At 42.7% G+C, this 23,570-nt stretch overlaps 2 protein-coding genes across 2 annotated transcripts in view; one reads left to right on the top strand and one right to left on the bottom strand.

Moving 5' to 3' along the window:
• Positions 1 to 4,733: 4,733 nt before the first annotated feature.
• LOC311130436 (uncharacterized protein) lies at positions 4,734 to 11,599 on the top strand. Its single transcript, XM_084163162.1, has 3 exons — positions 4,734 to 4,846; positions 8,751 to 8,849; positions 11,289 to 11,599. Exons 1-3 carry the CDS (start codon positions 4,801 to 4,803, stop codon positions 11,372 to 11,374), a joined length of 231 nt encoding a protein of 76 aa, XP_084019288.1. The 5' UTR covers positions 4,734 to 4,800; the 3' UTR covers positions 11,375 to 11,599.
• A 789-nt stretch (positions 11,600 to 12,388) lies between these two features.
• The window catches only part of LOC311110132 (echinoderm microtubule-associated protein-like 4), a 115,752-nt gene continuing 104,570 nt past the window's right edge, over positions 12,389 to 23,570 (bottom strand). The window contains exons 23-24 of the mRNA XM_084152975.1: positions 18,839 to 18,969; positions 12,389 to 17,133 (exon numbers count right to left, since the gene is read on the bottom strand). Coding sequence (XP_084009101.1) covers positions 16,591 to 17,133; positions 18,839 to 18,969 — 674 coding nt within the window. The 3' untranslated portion in view covers positions 12,389 to 16,590. The remainder of the gene's footprint in view (positions 17,134 to 18,838; positions 18,970 to 23,570) is intronic.

The raw sequence follows: 23,570 nt of genomic DNA, 5'->3' as shown, positions 1-23,570 counted from the left end.
TACTTACCAATGTTGAGATAAAGCTTATTCACTTATGAGATTGCAAAATCAGGGCTGTGTGGGCCTAAACAGAAAACTCATAACTTATAGGAGTTACACACACACCTGACAGATCTTGATGAAGTTGGATGGATCCTCCCTCAGGAAGTGTGGAAGGCAGAGGAAAACAGCAGCTCTTCTATTCTGGTTGAAGGTCTGCAATGATGAGAGAGAGAGAGACAAAGAGACAGAGAGAGAGATGGTTAGTGAGAGAGAAACAGAGCGGGGTGGTGGTAACAAATTGAGTGTTAGTGAGAAACACTTTCGTTCTGATCAAGAGACAGTAGAAGATAGGTTTGGCAATGTTTGGATCCCATGCAACTCCAGGAATCTGGGCAAATGCTGGTCAAGTCCGGCGAGAAAGGATTTCAGGAGGTCAGCGGAGACAAGACAGTTGAATTCTGCATTGGCCTTGATAGAGCAAAAGAAGAACGTTTAAGCTAGAGATGCTGTTTTTTCTATGTCGGCCTTCCGCATCTGTGGTGGAAGGTGGCCAAGCTATAGCGGTGTTTGTCAGACCATGAGACATTCCGAAAACATCTGTAGCATTCGAACAGTTTGACCTACAAACTAATATGACCACTCTATGGAAAGATGAGACTCTCACAAACACGGTGGTGTTCTCCGTTCTCCCCACAGGTGTCAGGAGAGTCGTCTGAAGGTAACCCATACAAATGAATGGAAGTATGGAGGTAGTTTTGTGCCAACAAAAATAAGGGGTTAAATATGAGTCTAAGCTTTCTACTAGTCCTTGTGAATAAAATATATTTTTGTATTATACCCGGCCTGTTTGTTCTCACGCTCCACTCCTTGATTTTAAAGAACCTGTGTGGGTATTAGATTAGTCCCTAGGACCTCACCTCGCGTATATAAAAGGTGGCATAGTATCGGCTAAAGGAAAGGTTATTAATGGCCACGTTGTAATTGTTTCAGGGCCAATTGTACACAGCAGGATCCAGAGCCTGTATCAGGGGCACGTGGCCCACAACCTGGGCAACCTGAGGTTCAAGATATGGGAGAAGGGGAAATACAGTGAGTACTAGACAAGAGCAAATGTAATGTTATCAGATCAATAGATGGCTTCGAGTACCACACTATAAGATGTAAATTGTATTGTTTTCATACCTGTTTGTGTTTTCCTCCAGCCCCAGCCCCAGTGACTCTGAACCTCAACACTGCATCCCCCTGGCTCTCTCTCTCAAACAACCTGACCGGTGTGTGCATCCTCACGTCCCCAACAACCCAGAGAGCTGTGACATGTACAGTGGGGGAAAAAAGTATTTAGTCAGCCACCAATTGTGCAAGTTCTCCCACTTAAAAAGATGAGAGAGGCCTGTAATTTTCATCATAGGTACACAAAATGAGAAGAAAAAAATCCAGAAAATCACATTGTAGGATTTTTTATGAATTTATTTGCAAATTATGGTGGAAAATAAGTATTTGGTCAATAACAAAAGTTTCTCAATACTTTGTTATATACCCTTTGTTGGCAATGACACAGGTCAAACGTTTTCTGTAAGTCTTCACAAGGTTTTCACACACTGTTGCTGGTATTTTGGCCCATTCCTCCATGCAGATCTCCTCTAGAGCAGTGATGTTTTGGGGCTGTCGCTGGGCAACACAGACTTTCAACTCCCTCCAAAGATTTTCTATGGGGTTGAGATCTGGAGACTGGCTAGGCCACTCCAGGACCTTGAAATGCTTCTTACGAAGCCACTCCTTCGTTGCCCGGGCGGTGTGTTTGGGATCATTGTCATGCTGAAAGACCCAGCCACGTCTCATCTTCAATGCCCTTGCTGATGGAAGGAGGTTTTCACTCAAAATCTCACGATATATGGCCCCATTCATTCTTTCCTTTACACGGATCAGTCGTCCTGGTCCCTTTGCAGAAAAACAGCCCCAAAGCATGATGTTTCCACCCCCATGCTTCACAGTAGGTATGGTGTTCTTTGGATGCAACTCAGCATTATTTGTCCTCCAAACACGACGAGTTGAGTTTTTACCAAACATTTTGGTTTCATCTGACCATATGACATTCTCCCAATCCTCTTCTGGATCATCCAAATGCACTCTAGCAAACTTCAGACGGGCCTGGACATGTACTGGCTTAAGCAGGGGGACACGTCTGGCACTGCAGGATTTGAGTCCCTGGCAGCATAGTGTGTTACTGATGGTAGGCTTTGTTACTTTGGTCCCAGCTCTCTGCAGGTCATTCACTAGGTCCCCCCGTGTGGTTCTGGGATTTTTGCTCACCGTTCTTGTGATCATTTTGACCCCATGGGGTGAGATCTTGCGTGGAGCCCCAGATCGAGGGAGATTATCAGTGGTCTTGTATGTCTTCCATTTCCTAATAATTGCTCCCACAGTTGATTTCTTCAAACCAAGCTGCTTACCTATTGCAGATTCAGTCTTCCCAGCCTGGTGCAGGTCTACAATTTTGTTTCTGGTGTCCTTTGACAGCTCTTTGGTCTTGGCCATAGTGGAGTTTGGAGTGTGACTGTTTGAGGTTGTGGACAGGTGTCTTTTATACTGATAACAAGTTCAAACAGGTGCCATTAATACAGGTAACGAGTGGAGGACAGAGGAGCCTCTTAAAGAAGAAGTTACAGGTCTGTGAGAGACAGAAATCTTGCTTGTTTGTAGGTGACCAAATACTTATTTTCCACCATAATTTGCAAATAAATTCATAAAAAATCCTACAATGTGATTTTCTGGGTTTTTTTTCTCAATTTGTCTGTCATAGTTGACGTGTACCTATGATGAAAATTACAGGCCTCTCTCATCTTTTTAAGTGGGAGAACTTGCACAATTGGTGGCTGACTAAATACTTTTTCCCCCCACTGTATGTGTGCGTGCTAGGGGCCAACCGCTTCAGCTCCGGCAGTCACTCTTGGGAGGTGGAGGTGGGGGGCATGACCAGGTGGGATATATGGGTCCTGAGAGAGAGTGTGTGTAGGACGGGGGTCCTGAGTGTGAGGGATGGGGGCCAGTAAGGCACCTGTACCATGCCCTGGACCCGCCTCACTCTGAAGAGGAAGCTCAGAGTGTGTCTGGACTGTGACGTGACCTTCTACGACCCCACTGACATGTCACTCATCTATACATTCAGTGACATATTTAAAGAGCCATTGTTACCCTATTTATGTCCCTGTGTGGGAAAACCTAGTCAGTTGCACATCTCAATGCATTTAACCGTAATGTCTCTTCCGCATTTAACCCAACCCCTCTGAACCCCTGGGGAGTAATTGTTGTTGGGGATTAGCAGCCTTGCTCGAGGGCAGAACAGCAGATTTTTCCACCTTGCTGGCTCGGGGATTCGAACCAGCAACATTTACATTTACATTTACGACATTTAGCAGACACTCTTATCCAGAGCGACTTACAAATAGGTGCATTCACCTTATAGCCAGTGGGATCACCACTTTACAATGCTTTTTTTTTGGGGGGGGGGGGTTTGGGTTGGGGTAAGGGGGGGTAGAAGGATTAATTTATCCTATCCCAGGTATTCCTTAAAGAGGTGGGGTTTCAAATGTCTCCGGAAGGTGGTGAGTGACTCCGCTGTCCTGGCGTCGTGAGGGAGCTTGTTCCACCATTGGGGTGCCAGAGCAGCGAATAGTTTTGACTGGGCTGAGCGGGAACTATGCTTCCGCAGAGGTAGGGGAGCCAGCAGGCCAGAGGTGGATGAACGCAATGCCCTCGTTTGGGTGTAGGGACTGATCAGAGCCTGAAGGTACGGAGGTGCCGTTCCCCTCACAGCTCCGTAGGCAAGCACCATGGTCTTGTAGCAGATGCGAGCTTCAACTGGAAGCCAGTGGAGTGTGCGGAGGAGCGGGGTGACGTGAGAGAACTTGGGAAGGTTGAACACCAGACGGGCTGCGGCATTCTGGATGAGTTGTAGGGGTTTAATGGCACAGGCAGGGAGCCCAGCCAACAGCGACCTTTCAGTTACTGGCCCAACGCTCTTAACCGCTAGGCTATCTGCCGCCCCTTGGTTCATGCTGCGGGTGATGCATTTTCATAGATTACCACAGGTAATTCTATTGAAACATATTTGCTAATACATTACAAATATCCATATGTCTCACAATGTATTATCAACACAATAGATGTACATTTTCTATAATTGTTGTATCAAGCGAATGGAACAATTCTTATCCCTATATACTGTAATATTTTCTGGATCTTTGTCTAATGATAACAGATATAACAGCTAATTTCTCAGCATTTGTCTTCACATTCTGTTAAAGTTATAATAACATCTAAATGCTTATGAATTGTCATTATTATTATGCTTATAAATGTTAAATGATTTTTATAAATACATAATTGCATACTTTTTAATTCATAAGATTATTTTAAAAAATGATATTCATGATTGATAAATAGTTAATGTTTATTCATTAAAGTTATTAATAAAGTGTTGCTTGTCAACAATAAGCTAGGTCAACCATCAGCGGTGAAGTCTTATTATAGTGCTCCAAGCCTCCAAGTGATAATGCAACAGTCATGTGGTGAAATAAGATACCATGTCCTTACATGGAACACATTTTAGACACCATTCTTTAATCCTGAAATCCACCCCCCTTAGCCAACCCTTGGCGCACACTGTGTACGCCGTGTCTGTTTGAGTGCCTGTGACTGTGTATGTGTTCCTTTTTGAGCACACAACACAGTATAAAAGCAGAGGCGCTCTCAGCCTCTCATAGACTTTCAACCTCAGACTTCTCTATTGCTAGGAGAACTCCTCTACTGAGACCAACAATGAGAGCCTACCTGGTCCTGCTTCTGCTGCTCCCTCTGTGCACAGGTAAGTCACACTTACTTACTTCAATTAGCTAGTGCTTTTAAGTTCCTTGCGGAACATAGGTCATTGCCGAACTGCTTCCAACCCCTTCTATCCTTCGCCAGTTGTTCAAGTTATTGTTGCCATGTCAGTCGCTCTGTCTTCATTTCTTGCTCTGTAAAGATGCAGGTGGAGGTGTAGATGAAGGTGGTCATGGGCCTTTCTCTCTTGTGTTTAACTTGTGGGCTAAAGGTAAGAGTCTGTTTGGTGATGCACGTGATGCACATTTCTTCTTAGTGTAGCCTAACCAGTGTGGCCTAACCAGCACCACTTCCTACTCTTCAATAGGTACAGTGGGGAGAACAAGTATTTGATACACTGCTGATTTTGCAGGTTTTCCTACTTACAAAGCATGTAGAGGTCTGTCATTTTTTTCATAGATACACTTCAACTGTGAGAGACGGAATCTAAAACAAAAATCCAGAAAATCACATTGTATGATTTTTTAGTAATTAATTTGCATTTTATTGCATGACATAAGTATTTGATCACCTACCAACCAGTAAGAATTCTGGCTCTCACAGACCTGTTCGTTTTTCTTTAAGAAGCCCTCCTGTTCTCCACTCATTACCTGTATTAACTGCATCTGTTTGAACTTGTTACCTGTATAAAAGACACCTGTCCACACACTCAATCAAACAGACTCCAACCTCTCCACAATGGCCAAGACCAGAGAGCTGTGTAAGGACATCAGGGATAAAATTGTAGACCTGCACAAGGCTGGGATGGGCTACAGGACAATAGGCAAGCAGCTTGGTGAGAAGGCAACAACTGTTTAGCGCAATTATTAGAAAATGAAAGAAGTTCAAGATGATGGTCAATCACCCTCGGTCTGGGGCTCCATGCAAGATCTCACCTTGTGGGGCATCAATGATCATGAGGAAGGCGAGGGATCAGCCCAGAACTACACGGCAGGACCTGGTCAATGACCTGAAGAGAGATGGGACCACAGTCTCAAAGAAAACCATTAGTAACACACTACGCCGTCATGGATTAAAATCCTGCAGCGCACGCAAGGTCCCCCTGCTCAAGCCAGCGCATGTCCAGGCCCGTCTGAAGTTTGCCAATGACCATCTGGATGATCCAGAGGAGGAATTGGAGAAGGTCATGTGGTCTGATGAGACAAAAATAGAGCTTTTTGGTCTAAACTCCACTCGCTGTGTTTGGAGGAAGAAGAAGGATGAGTACAACCCCAAGAACACCATCCCAACCGTGAAGTATGGAGGTGGAAACATCATTCTTTGGGGATGCTTTTCTGCAAAGGGGACAGGACGACTGCACCCTATTGAGGGGAGGATGGATGGGGCCATGTATCGCGAGATCTTGGCCAACAACCTCCTTCCCTCAGTAAGAGCATTGAAGATGGGTCGTGGCTGGGTCTTCCAGCATGACAACGACCCGAAACACACAGCCAGGGCAACTAAGGAGTGGCTCCATAAGAAGCATCTCAAGGTCCTGGAGTGGCCTAGCCAGTCTCCAGACCTGAACCCAATAGAAAATCTTTGGAGGGAGCTGAAAGTCCGTATTGCCCAGCGACAGCCCCGAAACCTGAAAGATCTGGAGAAGGTCTGTATGGAGGAGTGGGCCAAAATCCCTGCTGCAGTGTGTGCAAACCTGGTCAAGACCTACAGGAAACATATGATCTCTGTAATTGCAAACAAAGGTTTCTGTACCAACTATTAAGTTCTGCTTTTCTGATGTATCAAATACTTATGTCATGCAATAAAATGCAAATTAATTACTTAAAAATCATACAATGTGATTTTCTGGATTGTTGTTTTAGATTCCGTCTCTCACAGTTGATGTGTACCTATGATAAAAATGACAGACCTCTACATGCTTTGTAAGTAGGAAAACCTGCAAAATCGACAGTGTATCAAATACTTGTTCTCCCCACTGTACTTGTTTTGTGATCTCCCACAGTCAGATGTTACTGATGGTATATGTCCAATGAATTCCAAGTAAGCGTTAAAGAAGATGGCCTTCACATTTGATTAGAAATCTCAGTCTTTGGTTTAGCTTTTATGCTGTTCTGGCTTTACCGATTCCTGCTTTCACATTCTTCGTCAGTTGATGTTGATTTGAAGTCCGATCTAAGCTGATGTTGTTTGCAAGAGGCGAGATTTGTCCTGCATTTTTTAGTGTTTGTGAGACAGTGGAGCAAGGTCATCCGCGAAGTCCAGATCTTCTGGTTCACTGTATGCCTGTTGTTTTTTGGGGGTTGGTTCTTGAATGATCCGGTAAGCATGCCTGTCGGACCTACAGTGCCTTCAGAAAGTATTTATACCTCTTGACTTATTTCACATCTTGTTGTGTTACAGCTTGAATTCAAAATGGATTAAAAAAATAAATACATCTCACCCATCTACACGCAATACCCCATACTGAAAAAGTGAAAACATGTTTTAAGAAATGTTTGCATATTTATTGAAAATGTAATACAGAAATATCTAATTTACATATGTTTTCACACCCCAATACATGTTAGAATCACCTTTGTCAGCGATTACAGCTGTGAGATTTTCTGAGTAAGTCTCTAAGAGCTTTGTACACCTGGATTGTACAATATTTGCATTATTCATTAAATAATTCTTCAAACTCTGGTGAAGTTGGTTGTTGATCATTGATAGACAGCCATTTTCATGTCTTGTCATAGATTTTCAAGCTGAGCGGTTTCCTTTCCGGCAACTGAGTTAGGAAGGAAGCCTGTATCTTTGAAGTGACTGGGTGTATTGACACACCATCCAAAGTGTAATTAATAACTTCACCATGCTCAAAGGAATATTCAATGTCTGCTTTATTTTAGGTGCCCTTCTTTGCGAGGCATTGGAAAACCTCCCTGATCTTTGTGGTTGAATCTGTGTTTCAAATTCACTGCTCGACTGAGGGACCTTACAGATAATTGTATGGGTAGGATACAGAGAGGAGGTAGTCTTTCAAAAATCATGTTAAACACTATTATTGCACACAGAGTGAGTCCATGCAATTTATTATGTGACTTGTTAAGCACATTTATACTCCTGAACTTATTTAGGCTTGTCATAACTAAGATGTTGAATACTTACTGACTCAAGACATTTCAGCTTTACATTTTTTATTAATTTGTAAATATTTCTAAAAACTTCCACTTTAACATTATGGGGTATTGTGTGTAGGTCAGTGACACAAAATCTAAATTTAATCCAACACAACAAAATGTGGAAAAAGTCAAGGGGTGTGAATACTTTGTGAAGGCACTGTAGGTGAGTACTTCTCACTTAAACTTCTCATTTGGGCTTCCCTCATGGAGGGCATGGGATTGCATTGCTTGGTAGGTGTTCTTGATGGCTTCCATGGCATCTCTCAATCTATGTCAAATGCTTTCTCAAACTTCCAATTCATGGATTGTATGATGATAATCCTGAGGATGGCAATTTGGTCCCCCAAAGATCTTCCACAAAGAAACCGGCCTCATTTTCTCCGTTTTCCATTCACCGCCATCCTTATCCTATTTAGGAGGATGTGATTGAACACTTTCCCTGGTGTTGACCAACATTATCCTGAGGTAATTTTTACACTCCCTTAGATCTCCTTTCTTGGGTATTTTGAGGTCAAACACATGACCCAAAAACTCATGTACACACAGCAGCTCACACACACAAATGCATGTGCAGACATGCGTACGCACACTCACGTTACTGAATTCCTGCTCTGCATCATTCATAACAGTGCTGGCATGAGATTGTATTACTTCCTCAGATCAAATTAGAGTCCTTATGTATGTTGTGATGTAACCATGTCTCTTGTGATCTTTGAACCAGCCTAAACATACTGTAGTCATTAATGAGAAAGAACTCTGACCCTCACTCCCTTCATTCCCTTGCCATAGCGGACTACAACATTGAGTGTTACGGTGAGGACTTCCTGATGCTGAGGAACCAGCTCCTACAGTGCTCAAGCAAAATACAGCAGGCCTGCTACATCAGGAGTGAGTATCACCATCGTAGTCCTTCATTTGGCCCTGCAACACCAACATTTGGACCTTCAAAAGGGGAACATCCAATTAACATGGACTTTTGACCCAAACAAAATCAGCGACATAATAATTAATTATTGAATTGGGGATACGAAAACATGAGTGATAAAATATTTAAAGCTGCAATATGTAACTTTTTGGGCGACGCGACCAAATTCACATGGAAATGTTCTATGTGCCCTATTTCTATGCATTTTTACATTTTACATTTTACATTTACATTACATTTTATTCTATGCTTCCAGTTCCTAAGTTTCGTTTTTGTGTCTTTTACATACTTTTGATTTTGTCCAAACAGCTGAAAGAAAATATAATATTTTTGATTATGGAAAATATATTTCACAGCGGTTTAAATGGTACAATGATTCTCTACGCTACACTTGCTTGTTTTGTCAAATAAACTAAAATTAGGTGAACCATTAGAGTTTTAGCAACCAGGAAATGGCGTAGCGATTTCTGCATAGTGCACCTTTAACCTAACACTAAGTATTTTGATCCTACTACATCTTCTGATTAAAGGTCCAATGCAGCCGTTTCTATCTCAATGTCAAATCATTTCTGGGTAACAATTAACTGATTGATTTACAGTACCAGTCAAAGGTTTGGACACCTACCCATTCAAGGGTTTTTCTTTATTTTTACTATTTTCTACATTGTAGAATAATAGTGAAGACATCAAAACTATGAAATAACACATATGGAATCATGTAGTAACCAAAAAAGTGTTAAATAAATCCAAATATATTTTATATTGGAGATATGGCACCTTTTCCTTCACTCTGCGGTCCGACTCATCCCAAACCATCTCAATTGGGTTGAGGTCAGGGGATTGTGGAGGCAAGGTCATCTGATGCAGCACTCAATCACTCTCCTTCTTGGTTAAATAGTCCTTACACAGCCTGGAGGTGTGTTGGGTCATTGTCCTGTTGAAAAACACATGATAGTCCCACTAAGCCCAAACCAAATGGGATGGCGTATCGCTGCAGAATGCTGTGGTAGCCATACTGGTTAAATAAATCACAGACAGTGTCACCAGCAAAGCACCCCCACACCATAACACCTCCTCCTCCATGCTTTACGGTGGGAAATACACATGCAGAGATCATCCGTTCACCCACACAGCGTCTTACAAAGCCACGGCGGTTGTAACCAAAAATCTCAAATTTGGACTCCAGAGCAAAGGACAAATTTCCACCAGTCTAATGTCCATTGCTCGTGTTTCTTGGCCCAAGCAAGTCTCTTCTTCTTATTGGTGTCCTTTAGTAGTGGTTTTTTTGCAGCAATTCGACCATGAAGGCCTGATTCACACAGTCTCCTCTGAACAGTTGATGTTGAGATGTGTCTGTTACTTGAACTCCGTGAAGCATTTATTTGGGCTGCAATTTCTGAGGCTGGTAACTCTAATCAACTTATCCTCTGCAGCAGAGGTAACTCTGGGTCTTCCATTGCTGTGGCAGTCCTCATGAGAGCCAGTTTCATCATAGTGCTTGATGGTTTTTGCGACTGCACTTGAAAAAATGTTCAAAGTTCTTGAAATGTTCCGTATTGATTTACCTTCATGTCTTAAAGTAATGATGGACTGTTGTTTCTCTTTGCTTATTTGAGCTGTTGTTGCCATAATATGGACTTGGTCTTTTACCAAATATGGCTATCTTCTGTATACCACCCATACCTTGTCACAACACAACTAATTGGCTCAAAAGCATTAAGAAAGAAAGAAATTCCACAAATTAACTTTTAAGAAGGCACACCTGTTAATTGAAATGCATTCCAGGTGACTACCTCATGAAACTGGTTGAGAGAATGCCAAGAGTGTGCAAAGCTGTCATCAAGGCAAAGGGTGGCTATTTGAAGAATCTCAAATATAAAATATATTTGGATTTGTTTAACACTTTTTTGGTTACTACATGATTCCATATGTGTCATTTCATAGTTTTGATGTCTTCACTATTATTATACAATGTAAAAATAGTAAAAATAAAGAAAACCCCTTGAATGAGTAGGTGTGTCCAAACTTTTGACTGGTAGTGTATATTAAAATGGTCAAAAAGAAACAAAAATATAATTTTGCTAGGACTGTCTGGGAGTGGTCTGAGTGGGGAGGGAGCAACTGAAAACTAGCTGTTATTGGCAGAGAGGTTTGGAACTCTCTTTCTTATTGGTCTATTAACTAATTTACTGCCAAAACGCCATCCGACCAAAACAGGCTGAAATTTCAGCCGGTCTTTTCAAACAGCTCTTACACTAAAAGGGCATTATCACAGTATTATTCCAACCTCAGTGTGGAAATATACAGTATATAAAACACAGGAAAATCACATTTTTGACTGCAGTGGGCCTTTAAGGCCATGATCCTACTGCATATTTGTATATTCTTTGTCTCCTCTACAGGTTCTGGGGAGAAGGGCTGTGCTAGGCTTGAGTTCTGCTCTCGACCGGGCTGGAAGTGTTGCTATCAGGACCGCTGCAATGCCTAGAACTGACTCCAGGGGCCAATAACTCCACGGCCCAGGGCAGGCAGAAGAAGGAGAGCAAGACAGATGGAGAAAGGATCTGCGATATCAGCTGACAGTAACTTGAGGGCTTGTGGTCCGATCTGCTGTTTAGCATTTGGTGATTTATTCATAAAGTGCTATATACACAACTTTGATTTGATGTAAAGTCACATTAAATAAAGTCATAGGACAGTTTTTATCCACTAATCTCGTGTCTGAAATGCTGTTATGACAGGAGTAATTTGATCAGGGTTTTATTATGTAAGCATGCAGGACTGTTCAAGCAGAATTTGCACAGTCACTTTATTCATGAGGTGTCATGCTAAATCATTCTTGCAAATGTGTTGTTCTGAATCAAGCTGCTAAAAGGGACAATCTGGCATCCTTCCCTTCACTGCGGTAGACACACACAAAGTCTTTGCTCCTCTGTGTGGGGTGCCTGGCAGTCTGTGCGTCTGTTTATCTGTGTGGCAGTCAGTCAGCAAGAACCTCCTGACATGCTGAATCAGCATGGCACTAGTCCTTGGTTTACCCACACAGTCGAATACCACAGCCAGAGACCTCTGCTCTGTCCACTGTTTACCCACAGTCTAATCCCACGGCCAGAGACCTCTGTCCACTGTACGGACCAAACTATAGACAGATACATCCAGAATCGACTAGGGAAGACAGTGAGATGAATAACCTCTTCACTATACAGACATAGACAAACACACTGATACACACACACACAAGGATAGGTATCATAGGGTTCAGATCAATACAGAACACCAGACAAACAGGCTCAGGAACAGAGAGATGTTTGAGGAAGGATTAAACTTGAACTTTGTCAAACTCAGATGATAACTCACTGTTCCTAGAAACACAAGTGACACAATTAAATGAGTAAACTGGAATTATATACTGTAGCTACCCCTTTAATAACACAAAACATTCAGACCAAGATCAACACAGATCAGTGGAAATTGAGTGGGGGAAAATACACAAACAAAAGCGTTTTTGTTTAAAAATGTTTATTTTCATTTTTTTTTTAAATCTTCAGTATTTTTCTGTCTATTGACAGGAATGCATGAGAGACAGATTGGCTCAAACATTGTCATGAGAAATTGTTTTTTCTTTTTTGTCAGAGTCATATCTTACCAACATCATATCATTTCAACGTTGTCATCATCAGTATCACCGTCATCCCAACCCAAAGACATGATAATCACAGAGTGGGCACACATATATGCCCACTCAATGCTCCCTAGGATGGTTGGCATGGGTGTGCCAGCCATTTTGCAGAGGAGTGTTGGGGAGACAACTCCCTGTGTACCAATCTCCCTTCCTCCCCAGGACACTTACACATACATTCACAGGGATGAGGTTTGAGACCAGTCAAGGAGCTTTGTGTTTAAACTCACTTCTCTCCTTCCCTTTTCCTTTGTGTGTTTTGGATACTAGCCCATCTAACTTGAAAACATGATTTTGTACAAGCCGTTCAGAAAAAGTTCCCTTCAAAAGATGGATGGTTGAATGGACATAACGGACCGCTCTACCTATCAAAAATATCAGATCCTTGTCAGGCCCCAGTACATAGGATGCCCTGGTGTCCATATCTCACACACCTTACTAACCCTCCCTAACTTAAAAAATATTTCCCTCCCCTTAACCAACATAGGCAAAACCCACCTCACCCCCACCCCCATCTCAATGCGGACATTATGGCAAGGCAATTCGTCAGAGGAACATTCAAAGGACATATCTGCTGTAGGACTCCGATTGGCAGACCACTTCCAAGCCTACATGGGGTGAGGTGAGTGGCCATGAATACACTGGAAAAACAAGAGGACCGACACCCCCAGAAAGACTGCGGACGGAGGCACTCTCAAAGCCAGTTCACTGTCCCACCATAATAACCTGCCATGGGAAGAAGAGCCCATTTGGGACCATGGTTTATGAGGACTCAAAGAGCCATTATTTCACACTGTACTGTATGTACAAGCCTGGCCTGTGGATAAGCTGGAGTGTGCCTCCAAGTGGTGAAAGAAAGCACTGAACAATGGTTCAGTGAATCTATAGATAGCTGCCAGAATAATGGAAACACCTGAGTAAATGAGGGATACAAAGTATATTGAAAGCAGGTGCTTCCACACAGGTGTGTTTCCTGAGTTAGTTAAGCAATTAACATAACATCATACTTAGGGTCACGTATAAAAATGCTTGGCAGGCCATTATTTTGACTACCATGGCTATGCCCCCCATAGGATGACAATGCCCCCATCCACAGGGCACGAGTGGTCACTGAATGGTTTGATGAGCATGAAAGCAATGTCAATCATATGCCTTGGCTGTCTCAGTCACCAGATCGCAACCCAATGGAACATTTATGGGTGATTCTGGAGCGGCGCCTGAGACAGCATTTTCTGACACCATCATCAACAAAACACCAAATTATGGAAATTCTCGTGGAAGAATGGTGTCGCATCCCTCCAATAGAGTTCCAGACACTTGTAGAATCTATGCCAAGGTGCATTGAAGATGTTCTGGCTTGTGGTGGCTCAATGACCTATTAAGACACTTTATGCTGGTGTTTCATTTATTTTGGCAGTTACCTGTATATCTCAAGATGAAGAGACCAGCTATATACACACAGGCATACCATTATATACATAAAGTAGCCACACCTGAATGTACAAAATGGATGAGTATGGGAGGGGAAGATCTAGCAAGACCACATGGCCCCCTGGAAACTGGTGTTTTAGCGTTCTGGAGAGACTCCAGATATCCTACGGCATGTTTCAAACTCATTCCACGGAGGGCAGAGTGTGTGGGTTTTCACTCCTCCCTTGTACTTGATTAGTGAATTAAGGTCACTGATTCCTCGTAAGGAACTCCCCTCACCTGGTTGTCTAGGTCTTAATTGAAAGGAAAAAACAAAAACCAGCCGGCACTTGGCACTCCATGGAATGAGTTATACACCCCTGTCCTAGGGTATGAGTTATACATTGACACCTGTCATTGTAGGAGGCGCATGCTGAGCTCATGAGATATTGTACGGGGTTAAAAAAAAGTGTGTTCATGTTCTATGCACTCAGAAGCAGAGCATTCCGGGAAGGAAATCCCATGTTCACTACAACTACAGAACCACAGGAAAAAAACTACAGGACAAACTACAGACATCATTTACCTACATTAAAGCATTCCCAGTTGCACAAGCTGTTGATTTGCAAAAACATCCAAAAATCTGAAAATTATAAAAAGAGAACGAGGTTCTTTGTGGACCAGCTGGAAGTCTACATCTTTGAGGACAACGTTAGAATAACAATAGTATAACATTGATACAACCATGGCCTCATGCAGTCTTTCACCATGATTACCAATGTCTTTACCTCATCACTATTACCCTGTCAATGCCACCTACCAACCTTACCACACTATCACTGGCATGCACTTTACTTACAGTCCCTCACTCACAGCTCTCTGACAGAGGATATAAAACATGCTTTATCTACACCACATGCCTTTTTACACAGTCCTTGCTCTTCCTTCTGATAATAATAAACCTGGAAAAATACTTCCATCATTCAATCCTGTATAACTAGCTAAACCTTTACTGTGCATTGCCACACATATGCCTTAGTCATTAGTACATATCCCTTCTATCTTTCCTCAGTCTTCCTTGTCATAGAAAGCCTTGGACTTTCTCTCCCTAGTCATAGACAGGCATTTCAAAAACATTATCTCTCCTCCACTTCCAGCTGAAAAACAGAAGAGCCTTTCTCTCTCTCCCCTATGCTATCTCTGTGGAAATCCCACTGAGGGGATAAAGAGAAGATTGTGTAGAAGAGACTCTATTGGCTGTGTATTCCTGTGAGCGTGATCCCGTCCTGAGTTTCTGCAGATTGGGGGGGGGGGCAGGGAAAGCTGGGCACACCCTCCTCCGGAATGACACAAACGTGTAAACGGCGGCTCGCACACACTTAAGACTTAAAAAAAAAAATCTTCTTTATTTTTTCTTGAAAACATCTCAGTCCGTAGAGCAGAGAAGGAACAGTCCCCAGAATGAGCTTTTAAAAGGTATCAATCCTAAATGGAAATAAAAAGAAACACTAACAATGGTAGCACGTTATCGTAGGGCGAGCAGGTGAGAGCGTCACCTGGGTAAGGGTGTTGCTGGTGGTTCAGTGTGGTCATAATGTCCATGGCCACAGGATATCCTATGGACCATTATTCATCAGAGTCCTTTTTTGCCTTTACAGCGAGGCTGGATGGATGAGTTTCCTGCAGGGACTCTACCAGAGAGAACAGCTTATTGCCATGAAGCAGTCTGCAGGCGCACACGCACACACACACACACACACACACACACACACACACACACACACACACACCTGTTTGAAAGTCCAGAGTGATGGAGTGTGTTGCATTAGCTGCATGTGTATAACTGGTTGTGTGTGGTCGCACAGTATGCTATGGTGTGTTATTGCAGGTTGTTGCATTATTGAGCTAGGATTAGGTTAGTACAAGTTATTTGGCAACATAGCCTAGAGACCATATGATCAGTGTTGACAAAGGGTTGGACTGGGGAGTGAGCATTAGCCAGGGGTACCTGCCTGGCATTAGCTAGGCTCAGGGAAGAGGCACTAGGCTCTTGTAGCATAATATACTTGTGTTTAATACTTGGTATCAAGTACTATATGAGTATCTACGATAGCAACATTACGGTGATATTAGAACTGTGTAAATGATCCTGCATCTGTCTGTCTGATCTAGGAGTGACGTTGGAGTGTAACTTTGTGTGTCTTTGTGTATTAGTGCTAGTGTTAGTGTTTGCACGTCTCTGTGTGCTTGTGTGTCCCGCTCTCACAGAGCTTTCATCTGCAGACTTGACTTAACCGTATGACCCAGAACAACCACAACATTCTATCCTCACACTCTCACAACGCAGAGTGACAACGTAAAAAAACAAAAAACATCAGCCACTAATATCCCTGCTTGTCTCACTTACACCCTCCATTCTTATCCAATTAACACACAGACTTCAAAACAAAACAAAACGAAGAGCATGAAAATAAACTCAAAAGAAAAACTAAGGAAACCTGAACAGATACTGAACCCTGCTGCGCTCCTCCTGAGAGACGCAGTGACATCGAGGTGCCTCCAGGGAGGAGTGCTGAGCAGGAGAGCGCCCTGGGCTGCATCACAACTGACGCTTTTTACGAGGGTGAGGTGAAAGGGCATCCCTCGTCGCTAGGCGTGGCCAAGTCATCGCTGGGGTCCAGGCTGTCCTTGGGGCTCAGCGTGCTGTGGGAGGGGGGCGGGGTAGACTCTGAGCGGGGTGGGGTCAGCTCTGAGTGGGGAGGGGTTTCAGGGGAGCTCTCCTGCCGTCCGTTGGTCGTGGGCTCGGTGGGCGTGGGGGGAGGCGTGACGATTGACGCACCCCCGCAGGGCACCACTGGGGGGTCAGAGGTCAGGTCGAGGACGGAGGGCGGAGTTGGGGTTGGCATCGCGGCCTGCTCGGTGGGGGTGGGCGTCAGGGCCACCATTGGGATAGGGGCGCGGGGGTTGGAGTTATGCAGGAGCCCCTCCCCCAGAGAGAGGGAAGAGTCGCTGGGGACCAACGAGGGGGTCTTCTCCACCAGACGCCACTGCATGACACTGGTATCCTTCCCACCCGTGGACACTAAGTGACTGTCGTTGTACATGAAGGTCACATTAGTCACGTGACTGCTGTGGGCGCTATATTTGTGGCTCGGTGCCTGCGGAGGAAGGAGACACATGTCAGCACATTATATGATTTGAAGCTAATGTTACAGTATGTTACAGCCTTCGGAAAGTACTCAGACCCACTCTTGTTATGTTACAGCCTTATTCTAAAATGGATTCAATTGTTTTTTCCCCTCATCAATCTACACATAATACCCCATAATGACAAAGCAAAAACAGGTTTTTAGAAATGTTTGCTAATTTATATAAACTGAAATATCATATTTACATAAGTATTCAGACCCTTTACTCAGTACTTTACTCAGTACTTTGTTGGAGCACCTTTGGCAACGATTACAGCCTCGAGTCTTCTTGGGTAGGACGCTAAGAGCTTCGCACACCTGTATTTGGGGAGTTTCTCCCATTCATCTCTGCAGATCCTCTCAAGCTCTGTCAGGTTGGATGGGGAGCGTTGCTGCACAGCTATTTTCAGGTCTCTCCAGAGATGTTCGATCGGGTTCAAGTCCGGGCTATGGCTGGGCCACTCAAGGACATTCAGACTCTTGTCCCGAAGCCACTCCTGCATTGTCTTGGCTGTGTGCTTAGGGTCGTTGTTCTGTTGGAAGGTGAACCTTTGCCCCAGTCTGAGGTCCTGAGCGCTCTGGAGCAGTTTCTCATCAAGTATCTCTTTGTACTTTGCTCCTTCATCTTTCCCTCAATCCTGACTAGTCTCCCAGTCCCTGCCACTGAAAAACATCCCCACAGCATGATGCTGCCACCACCATGCTTCACCGTAGGGATGGTGCCAAGTTTCCTCCAGATGTGACGCTTGGCATTCAAGGCAAAGAGTTTAATCTTGGTTTCATCAGACCAGAGTATCTTGTTTTTCATGGTCTGAGTCTTTAGGTGCCTTTTGGCAAACTCCAAGAGGGCTGTCATGTGCCTTTTACAGAGCAGTGGCTTCCGTCTGGCCACTCTACCATAAAGGCCTGATTGGTGGAGTTCTGCAGAGATGGTTGTCCTTCTGGAAGGTTCTCCACAGAGGAGCTCTGTCAGAGTGACCATCGGGTTCTTGGTCAACTCCCTGACCAAGGCCCTTCTACCCCGATAGGAAGAGTCTTGGTTGTTCCAAACTTCTTCCATTTAAGAGTGATGGAGGCCACTGTGTTCTTGGGGATCTTCAATGCTGCAAAAAAAATTTGGTACCCTTCCCCAGATCTGTGCCTCGACACAATCCTGTCTCGGAGCTGTACGGACAATTCCTTTGACCTCATGGCTTGGTTTTTGCTCTGACATGCACTGTCGAACTGTAGGACCTTATATAGACAGGTGTGAGCCTTTCCAAATCATTTCCAATCAATTGAATTTACCACAGGTGGACTCCAATCAATTTGTAGAAACATCTCAAGGATGATCAATGGAAACAGGATGCACCGGAGCTCAATTTCGAGTCTCATAGCAAAGGGTCTGAATACTTATGTAAATAAGGTATTTCTATTTTACATTTTTCATACATTTGCAAACATTTCTAAAAACTTGTTTTCACTTTGTCATTATGGGGTATTGTGTGTAGATTGCTGAGTAAAAAAATATATATAATCCATTTTAGAATAAGGCTGTAACGTAACAAAATGTGGAAAAAGTCAAGGGGTCTGAATACTTTCCAAAGGCACTGTACAGTATACGCTTAGTACAGGGATGGTAGCACTGAGCAGTGTTTAGTAAGGGGCTGGTACTTAGGGGCCAGGGCTGGCTTACCTTGGGTCTGGCGCAGGGGTACTGGAAGAGGTGCACTTTGCAGAAGTCATCAGCCAGAGCAATCACCTTCCTGTTGTGGGATCTGATCAGGGCGTTGATGTCTGTGCCATCGGAGCCCTCAGGCCACACTCCTGGAAGACACACACACACACACACACACATATACATTGGTTTTCTTGCCCCACTATCACAGATAAAATATGGAGTCAAAGCAGTGAACCTTTGTGTGCTATCCACATGTGCATGTACATGAAGCCATGTGAAAAGCATACCACCAGAGGGCAGACCAACACTATAAGAGAGACATCACATACTTCATTCACCTCTCCATGCACACTAACATTCACAATACACTCTCCCTATCTTACTTTCCCTCTCTCACGGGTGTGTACAAAAACATGTGCACATGCACATACAGAAGTGATCACTTCACACACATATGAATACTCTATTCTCAGGTGTCCTATCAGTTACAGCCAGTGGCGTCAGTTCAGCTAAACCTAAGGTATGGCAAAGTGGGGTGTGTAGAAATACACAAAGCAGGTGGAGTGAAACGCTGTTCACACTTACCAATCCAAAACCAAGATAAAAAGAAAGTAGGCAGAAAGATGAAAGTAGGCAAATAATCTAAAAGAGCTTAAATAACAGACTTTGCAGACATCAATTAATTATTATTGGACAGAAATAAGTGATACATGTACAGTATACTCAGCATCTGTTGCAAGTAAGAAAAGGCTATTATTTATGAAACTAAAGGGATATTTATGTGTGAGATATTCAGTAATTATATGTGGGGATTTAAATACGGTGACAGAACCTAATGATCAGGTATCTCAGACAATTTCAGACATTTAAATATTAACTGGAACAGTCTCTTGAACAAAACTTTTTATAAAGTGACATTGATTAATTATATGGTGGTGAACCTGACCCATGCTGAAACGAAACACTGTATTAAAAAATCCACTCTGTGCACAACTGTCAGAAAGAGTGTAGTAAAGTGGATTTGTTTTGTCAAAAGTAAATTGTGTCCAATGCCTAATTGTCACGATGAAGAGAATTTTGAACACCTTTTAGTGAAATACTACAGAACTAAAGAAATATGGTATTTTATGAGAAATATCGGGTTTGATGTAGTGTCTTCAGAAAGTATTCACACCCCTTTACTTTTTCCACATTTTGTTGTGTTACAAAGTAGGATTAAAGTGGATGTAATTGTCATTTTTTTGTCAACGATCTACACAAAATAGTTTGTAATGTCAAATTGGAAGAAAAATTTGAACATTTGTAAATAAATAAAACACTGATATATCTTGATTAGAGAAGTATTCAACCCCCTGAGTCAATACATTTTAGAATGGCCTTTGACAGCGATTACAGCTGTGAGTCTTTCTGGGTACAGTGGCTTGCGAAAGTATTCACCCCCCCATTTTTTCCTATTTTGTTGCCTTATTTTGGGGGGGTTTGTATCATTTGATTTATACTACTTTGAAGATGCAAAATATTTTTTATTGTGAAATAAACAAGAAATAAGACAAAAAAACTGAAGACTTGAGTGTGCATAACTATTCACCCCCCAAAGTCAATACTTTGTAGAGCCACCTTTTGCAGCAATTACAGCTGCAAGTCTCTTGGGGAATGTCTCTATAAGCTTGGCACATCTAGCCACTGAGATTTTTGCCCATTCTACAAGGCAAACCTGCTCCAGCTCCTTCAAGTTGGATGGGTTCCGCTTTTTTCATGAGCATGGCCTTATTTCTATTACAGCATATTGTATGACTGTCATTCATATTCCATTCACCCAGCTCAATGTAACATCGATAGGTTTAAGCTACTACATGTTACTCGACTTTTCCCTATACCCATCACGAGGTTGCTACAACCTAGCCTACGAATTCAAGTTTACAATGTAGGTGCAAAGGTCGAGAGAAAAATGTGAGTAATCAAGCTGACAGACAGTGACACATTCAATACCGCCTTGCACAATCTTGCCTGCATCTAGCTGATCTAGGGTGTAATCATTAGTCCAAACAGTTGCCAACGAGTTTCTATTGGACAAATCCAGGTATGTTTATCCACGCTTCGTTCTGTTTGCATCCATTTAAGAAACGTCTTAACAGAATCAGCAGAATAAATACACCCCGATCCCCCCCAAAGACAACCACATACAAACAGCATGATCTCTTTGCTCGTTGTATAAAAACTTTTCCAAGCCAAACCTTCAAATCATAACCGCTACACACGGCCTACATTGTTGTCACCATATTAGCTAACATCATAGTCAACATAGCTACTAGAACTAATGCGTTAGTAAACCCACTACAATCATGCAATACAGTGTACAGCAAGCAGTTTAGAAGTTACACCGGCAGGCCCCGGTGGCAATAAATTAATAAAACCAAAAGCTTACCTTGACTTGGAAGAGTTCTCGTGTTGGATAGCCATAGCCAGCTAGCTAACATAGCATCCCTCTCTGTTTGAGCCGGGTGTTTGAGTAGGCTAAACTTGCTAGCTGCATTCGCTAGCTAGCTGCAATATGCAACTTTTTGGGTGATCCGACCAAATTCACATATAAATATATGTTATAATGTGTGCAAGTCTAAGAAGAGGTAAATCTATTCTATCTGCGCTATTTCTATGCTTCCCGTTCTTATGTTTTGTTTTTGCATCTTTTACTTTCGGTTTTGTACACCATCTTCAAACAGCTGAAAATACAATATTTTTGGTTATGGAAAATATATTTCACAGCGGTTTAGATGGTACAATGATTCTCTACTGGCTTGTTCTGTCACAAACTGAAATTAAGCGAACTATTAGAATTTTAGCAAGAAGGCAATGGCGGAGTGATTTCTACATAGTGCATCTTTAAGTGAAAGTTAATATATAGCTAGCTCTCTCCCCCTCTTCTCTTTCATTTTTGAAGAAATTAATTTGTTCAAAACTGTTCAACTATTGTATTTCTCTCTTTGAGTCAACTACTTACCACATTCTATTCACTACAGTTCTAGCTAGCTGTAGCTTATGTTTTCAGTGCTAGATTCATTGTCTGATCCTTTGATTGGGTGAACAACATGTCAGTTAATCCTGCAAGAGCTCTGATAGGTTGGAGGACGTCCTCCGGAAGTTGTCATAATTATTGTGTAAGTCTATGAAAGGGGGTGAGAACCACAAGCCTCATAGGATTTGTATTGAAGTCAATGTGCCCAGAGGAGGACGGAAACTAGCTGTCCTCCGGCTAGACCATGGTGCTTCCCTACAGAGTGCTGCTGAGGCAACTGTAGACCTTCATTGCAAAACAGTGTGTTTTAATCAATTATTTGGTGATGTGAATATATCTAGTATAGTTTTATCTAAAAAGGAAAACTTTTGTAATGTTTCACTATTTTTATGAAATTCATTGAGTAGGATGGTCTTCCCCTTCCTCCTCTGAGGAGCCTCCACTGGATCAATTGTAAATCGTCACTCCACATGAAAAAGGTTCCCGACCCCCTACTATAGGCTATATGAAGCCACCCTAGTGGAATGGCGCATACAGTGTATTATGACAGTGTCATTGTCTCGTTGCGATGCATTCAGAGATGTTCCTCATAATGTGTGAGCCCAGCTCATTTTTGCATTTGCCTGTCTGCATTATTCGCCAGGGAAGGGAAAAATTCAGCAAATATTGAAGCATTATATCAACAAGGTGGCTCTGAGAATATTGAAACATTGCATCAACGAATGAGGCGGCTCGGAGACTATTGAAACATTTTGTATCAACAACGCGGCTCCGAGAATATAGATATTGCAACATAGTAACCAACTACAAGGCAGCTTGCGCAAATTCTTCCCTGAGCCGGCTTGTCTCGGTCTGATTATTGTGTTGCCTACGTAGCAGTTGCACTATCTGGTTGCTCATTATATAAAAAAACAGCCCTTCATCCACACTATAGCTAAATAACTTAGCAATATTTTATGATGTTTGGCAAGATTGATCTGTTAGAATATTATAGCAGAGGCAGGTAGTCTACGGGTAGGGATTAGGGATGCGAGCAGAGATTGATGAAGTAGGCCTACAGCAAGAAGCTAAAAAAAGTTTGCCCAACAAAGTAATCATTCATTATTTGCATTATCTCAATTATCATTCTCTCACTGCATTACAATGGACATTTGTTATAGCCTACAATTGTTATTGGCTTTGAAGCCATGAACAGGACATGTATTTTGGGGAAAATGCTCTAAATATTTTCATACCAATAGGCCTACTTAAAACCAAAATTGCACTAGCCTACTGGTCGAATGAATGAAAATAACGATTAGGCCTTCAGCTATCACAACCTATATTTTAATAGCAATAAAACAGCTTTTGGCTTCGAATGGTCAGCAAAAAGGAGGGCTCCCCACCTCTCAATTCCCAATTCAATTAACCCCTGGCTATCAGATTACAACAAGGCTTGTTGCCTACTTACATTTTTGGGTCTGATCATTACGCCCCTGGTTGCAGCCTCAGACAATCTACTGGCTGAGAACTGAGAAATCTAAAAGTCAAGAGTTAACTATTTTCATAAAGAGCTGAAATATGTGGAGTGGGGGGCTGATGTGGAGTGGGGGGGGGGGGGGGGGGGGGGCTTAGTGAAAAAGAGAGAGAGAGAGAGAAAGAGACACAGAGAAAGAAAGAGATGGACAGAGAGACAAAAAAATAAAGAGGGAGAGAGAAATAAAGAAAGATTGAGAGACAGATATTGAGAATAGA

This window comes from Coregonus lavaretus, assembly GCF_964263955.1.
Source record: "Coregonus lavaretus genome assembly, chromosome: 1".
Lineage (NCBI taxonomy): Eukaryota > Metazoa > Chordata > Actinopteri > Salmoniformes > Salmonidae > Coregonus > Coregonus lavaretus.
This window is presented reverse-complemented; position numbering and strand designations above follow the sequence as displayed.

Excerpts from the sequence above, each read along its gene's own strand:
- LOC311130436 (XM_084163162.1), top strand. The coding sequence starts at position 4,801 with ATGAGAGCCTACCTGGTCCTGCTTCTGCTGCTCCCTCTGTGCACAG. Across the intron at positions 4,847-8,750 it reads GCTGCTCCCTCTGTGCACAG|CGGACTACAACATTGAGTGT; the intron begins GTAAGTCACACT and ends CCCTTGCCATAG. Across the intron at positions 8,850-11,288 it reads GCAGGCCTGCTACATCAGGA|GTTCTGGGGAGAAGGGCTGT; the intron begins GTGAGTATCACC and ends TCTCCTCTACAG.